This window comes from Sceloporus occidentalis, unplaced genomic scaffold, assembly GCF_023333645.1.
Source record: "Sceloporus occidentalis isolate IW3139 unplaced genomic scaffold, rSceOcc1.0.p SCAF_25, whole genome shotgun sequence".
NCBI lineage: Eukaryota > Metazoa > Chordata > Lepidosauria > Squamata > Phrynosomatidae > Sceloporus > Sceloporus occidentalis.
In genome coordinates this window covers 7671385-7677500 of record NW_028317005.1, presented here as the reverse complement: position 1 = coordinate 7677500, position 6116 = coordinate 7671385, and the positions used below count along the sequence as shown (strand labels likewise).

The 6116-nt window shown below is 37.1% G+C and overlaps 1 protein-coding gene across 1 annotated transcript in view; it reads left to right on the top strand.

Annotated features, from left to right (window-relative positions):
• Positions 1–6116, top strand: part of LOC149300349 (ventricular zone-expressed PH domain-containing protein homolog 1-like) — a 135774-nt gene that overhangs the window by 16592 nt on the left and 113066 nt on the right. The window contains exon 3 of the mRNA XM_089485306.1: positions 1709–1883. Coding sequence (XP_089341432.1) covers positions 1709–1883 — 175 coding nt within the window. The remainder of the gene's footprint in view (positions 1–1708; positions 1884–6116) is intronic.

The following is a 6116-nucleotide window of genomic DNA, read 5'->3' as shown; positions in this document are numbered from 1 at the left end:
ATCTGATGCCAGGAGTCGCAGTAAAAGCAGGGATTACTGGGTCTATCATATTTGGGGGCACCCAATTATATTTAGAGTCAGGCTCTCCACGCCTGGCTTTGCCAGATGGACCCTGGCCATCATCGTCTTCCTCTGACTCGTCATTATCTGACGCACAGCAGGATTCCTCAGATATTGGATCAATATCTGATGCAGTCAGAGTGGCCTCGGCGTCTGACGCCGTCAGAGTGGCCTCGGCGTCTGACGCGGTCAGAGTGGCATCGTCATCAGACTGAGTGAGGCAGTCATGAGCCTCCTCAGCGCTGAAGACATGTTGCGCCATTGTACCTACCTGGCCAATTTCTAAAACACTACACTATCCCCAATATATAATGTGGTTTTGCACTAAGCACTGCAGCTCTGCAAAACGAACTCTCTCTGTCTCTATCTCTCTCTCTCTCTCTCTCCCCCAGTGTCGCACATCCGGCAGTAATGTCACTGACCCGGATGTGGTTCAGTCCCCCAAGGCTAATGACACACCAAGTTGTTACAGGGGATCGGGCTGCAGGGGGGGGGTCCAGGCTGTCAAACGACAGCCTGTTCTCCCGTGCAGCGGCAGGGATGTGTTCCTGACGCTGCACGAAAGGCTAGACGTCCCGGTACGTCTATAGGGGATTGAAGGGGTTAATGCATGTGATATCTACATAAACATGTGTGTTGTCACTTGGAGCAGTTTCCTGCCAATCAGTGGAAAACATATTATGTTTGCACAAGCAGAAAATGACATGGTCATCAACAACAAACTAGGTTTAGATTATGAGCCATAGGAAATTATGAGCCATAGGAAATCAAGAGACTCATCATCTAATCATGTGTTGCTCCTTCTGGTTTGGTTCCTTTACATGTGCTAGCACAAAACTACATATTGCCCCACTTTACTATTCCTGTGTATTGTTGAAGGACAAACTACCCACCTGGAGGTTGAGAAGCTAATCAGGAGGCTGATAGAGGAGCTGACAGGGTGCATGCAAACCATCAATAATTGTTGAACAAATTGAGTCACATCAGTTTTCCTGTTTAAAAGTAAGGTTTGCACCTTTCCTTAAGGTCATTCCTTTAGGTGTAATCTTAATTTACCTGCTGATGTTCTGTTCCTTCTCCTGTATATTTACTACAGAGTCGGACCAGGAGCACAGGAGACCAGTATGCCTAAAAAATACTGTTTAAGAGCCGCACTTCACATTGAGGATCCAACTAAGTGGATCATTCAAACCCACATCATCTGTTACAAAGGTTACATAGGAGCATTTCGTGTGCAATCTTGTATCCTCTAGAAACATTCTTTCCAAGTGATTTCATTTTTAATTAAAGAAAATCAGGATATAATTGTACGCTGCAAAATGCATAATCTGTTTTACTTCCATTTCAATAAAGAAATGTTGTTTTTGATGCACTGTGGTAGAAACTTTCCAAACAAAGTAGCTTTTTTGCCTATATAAGGATAATTAACAGTTATCCCTAAAATTTATGTTTGTCCTATTCTTCTTGCCAGTGCCCATGGGCTCTTTAGATGCAGCACAATATTGTGCTATAAAAAGAAATTGTGCAACAACTCACAACATATTGCTATAGGCACTAAATATTTTGTTTCGATGGTCAGATGTGGTTGATTTGTTTAGTACTTAGTTTCAAATGAACCTAACTAGATTTTTTCCCTTTGAATCTGCAGAATTATAACAGACCAACCATTATGTCCCTGGCTGTCCCAGTGGCTGTGAAATTCCTTCAGCGAGGAAACAGGGAGCTGTCACGGAATTTGTCAAGTTATATTTCTCTGGCAGCCATTGCCAAAGCGGACCTTCTTGTGGATCACACAGTGGCAATTGTAAGCAGTGTCCTCCAAGGTATACATTTTATGTGCTATTGGTCTAACATCAGTGTTAAAGATTAGTCCATGTCATGGTAGTACCTTTTCAATAGACATGTGAAAAATGGGCCAAAATCAGAAGTTTTTTTCTGTTTGGCCCATCTATTCGTTTTCGGGCAACGATTTTCGTTCCCTTCCCATTAGGTTAAGAATTTTTAATTCAGGAACATATTTGTTGCCCATATTCACTCTCATTCTCATTCACTCTCGGAGGAGAGGACATCACCGCAAGCACCAGTCTATTGCCCTTGGCACTTTCGGTGATCTCTTTTTCCACGATTGGATGTTTGGGGAGGATGTCACTGCACCACCATCAATTTGACGGAAGTTGCCAGGTTATGTCCGTAGAGATGCGGATGAAGAAAGAAGATTAAGGATTGAAGAGAAAAGATAGAAGAAGAAGATGCAGAAGAAGGTGCGGAAGTGGTCGGCAGAAGCAGGAGTGGCCGGCAGAGAAGGTAGGGAAACATTTAGATTGTTGCTGTCAGCAATTCTTTATGATGCCATTATCATCCAGATATTGGAATCCTGACCTGATTGTTACTAATTTCATTTATTTGAGTTTCATTTACGCTTAATCTTTCTTTAGTGTAATTGTAATATAAAATAGGGACAAGCATGCTAAGGTTTTTCATCTGTTAAACATCTTCCTTTATTACAGTGTATAATTTTAATCGTAGGATTATTTGAACAGTGAGAGAATAACAACAAAAAATTGAGAATAAGGCATTTCAAATAAGTTATAAATTGATTTGCAATTGTATGTGCACTGACTACGTTTCAACACCTAATATCTTGGTGTACTATTCTTGCTGTGAAAAGGAAAATTTACTTTTCATTAACTTTCTAAGTTAAAGGTGCTGTTCCAAATAAACCTTAGTACATCTGTTATTTTAATCATTTCTCTGAAGAATAAATCATAAAATAACACAGAAACATTTGATGTTTATTTTTAGTTTCCATGGCAACCACCTATCATTACCTGCTTATGTGTCACATAGCAATTAAGCATTTCCAGGAAAATTATAATAAATCTGGAAAGGGTTTAGATATTCAGCAGTACTAGGAATTATGTTTCTAATGCTGAGTTGTGCTTTAAAAATGTTAAAATCCATATAACTAGTAGATCCACACCTTTTAAATCTCTAAAGTTTTTATTTTTATACTTGAAGTAGAGGTATGGGCAATGAGTTTTATTTTTAACATTTTAAGGTGAGAAAATTGTAGTGAATGTAACCACTTAATGTAAGTGTATTTCAATAATAAAACTTATTTAGGAAATTCTTGAAAAGAAGCCTTTGCGTAATGTCAACCTAATATTGTAAGAAATTGTATTCATAGAAGGAACAAATGTGTAGATTTAGGCACCATGTTTGCCTAATTCTAGCAGGAGAAAATAACATTAAAAATATGTGATAAAGTTGATAACTAATAGACTTGTACATGGGAAGCAAGATCGACTTGGACAAAATCTTCTTTTCCTTTTTGCCGCAATCTTTCACTGGCAACGGATTTCTTTCACGACCATTCAGTTCAGATAAAATTTGGAGACGTTTTTTGATTTGACATTCAGGAGCATTCCGGGGAGGAGAGGTCCCTGACACCTTTTGAGCTTATCTTTCACTTACAGCAGTAGCATGTAAAGGTTTAGCAATAGATCAGACTCAATTTTGCATTGTAGGGCCACCAGCAACAGCAGCACCACACCAATGGATACACACATCCAGCAGCATGCCATGTGACTGAATTTCTCTCAAAGTGGGACCACAGTACTGGACACTAAATATTCCCCCAAATTACAAAACTATTTAAAGAGTAAGGAACAGTTGTGTCTCCAGCAATCATATTTGAAGTATGCTACCAAGTCTATCCCATTTTAACTATATAGTATGTGCATGTGGACCTGCCACCCACACCCAGAATTCATCCACAGCACTTACCCCAGCACCCAGATTGTGGCCGTAGGCTTTGCCCCAGCACTCAGATTACACACAGACACAAGATTTGTCCAGATTGCATTCATATGATTTACCCAGCACCAGACTGTACCCATAATGGTCAGAGTCTCTGGTCTCCTCTTAGTCAGGACTCCTCTCAGTCTGGCTCATATACTTCCTTTATTCATTCTTTACCCTTTAGTGCAGTAGCAGAGACAGGGCATCACTGACACATCGTTGGTATGTTAAACTAATGTACTGTATTTGTTATTATATTATATGGTCAAGTAAAACGACCATAACTTTCTTTTATGATCATATATGTAAATGAATGCTACTCACAGCAGAAAGATCACCCTCTCTATATCATTTTTAAAATGCTTTCACATCTTTAATAATAAACACATTATATGCATTTAGAGTTTTAATCATGATAATTTGACTAATATGTACTATATCCTAACTTATTAAGCTCAATATGAGCATCAACATATTACACTTACCTCTTTCCCCTGACTGTATATCTGCAAGCTCTCTACTGCTACTTAAACCATAAGCTCTACAGGACTGGGACATCCTTTCTTAAGGATGGGCGGTCCCGTTCACATTGATGGGTGATTGCCATTTATAGGGTAAATGGGAGGGGAGCGGGGCGTGTCAAGACCCTGCTCCCACGACCCATAGGATTTGGGGTTTTGACCCGGAGATCTCCGGGTGAAACACCTCTTCTCTGGTTTCCAGGTATGATCATTTATTTCCAAATACAGCCAATTTTAATGGTGCACTTTATATTTGGTACAATACACTATATACTCAGATCTTGGTGACTAAAATGCTTGATTATCAACAGAATGGGAAGAATGCTGAAATGTTTGCAGATTTATGAAAAATTCAAGGGTCTTGGATGTCAATAAGGATTTCCAGACTTGTTTTAGTTCTCAGATGAGTCTTAGTGGTTTTATACGTAATTAGATAGATGTTGTTTCATTATTTAATTATCCACATCTCTTATTTTCTTAAGCACATGGATCTGGAGTAAATTATATCTTAATATTACTGATATGTAATAATCTATACAGTATATTTATATATTGCATGGGCCATGTTTTTTATGGCCATAAAAAACCTTTCCCATTAGTAAATGGTCAAGTGATATACAAGCACAAGTTTATATGCTGGCTTCATACTTTATATCCTTTCTAATTTATCTCTAGAAAGCTATTTTTACATACAAAGCTATTTAATCATTTATCTGTTTCTATATCTATATATTTACAATTCTATATCTATGCATATATGTATAGAAAAATCTATGAAAAACAAATTTTAAGAGAATAAATTAACCCTTTAAAGAGTAAACAGTACATACACACCGAAAATCTAACTTGGCACACAAAGTTCTTCAATGCGTTAAATTGGTAACACATAAAAAATAAAAACGGAATGCATTCAAAATAAAAAGTAGTTTTAATTTATTTTATAGAAAAAAACAAGCTTTGCAACAATAGAAAATGCTTACAATATGAAAAATGAATACACATTGCATAAGTAAACAGATATTTCTAAGATAGGGACTTTTTTTTTTTTAACAGCTTCCAGTTCTTACGCACATTTTAAACCTACATGCTCATAATAACATATGTCCCTGCTGAGAACAATGTAAACGGAGTTTGATTTATATTTTAGTATCTAAATCTTTATTTAAAATTTAAAACAGTGTGATTTTGTCTTTTTGATTTTTTTCTTATGGTACAACTTTACAAAAATACAGTAGTTTTATTGCAATTCTTAAAAAAAAACCAATTTACAATATAATACAACAGTATATACTTACACATATAATAGTTGATTAAAACAAGTGGTTATAATAGGATTTATTAAGTGTATTTGATTCTTAGCTGCATATTTGCATTCACATTTAACAGAAACCTTCACTCTTTGAGTTTTGCAACTAATTTAACAGTCTGTGTTACTGTTGCACTTATACAGTAAAAGAGAGGGAATGTGCCTTATCGATTAGTATCGTGTGATGGTTTAAGAGCATATTGTCCACATGTATACATAGCTTGATTTCAAGAAGTCATGTCATTATATTTAAGCTATTGGGGTTTTTTAATTCATGGTGTGTTCTCTACCTGAAACATTTGGTGTTGGGTACGGCTTCATATTAGAGGTGGCAAGACCACTGGATGTACTAATATGTAAGCTGTCAGGGATTCAAATCAATGTTGTATCAACTACTTGAAACATTTGGTGTTGGCATGACTTCATAT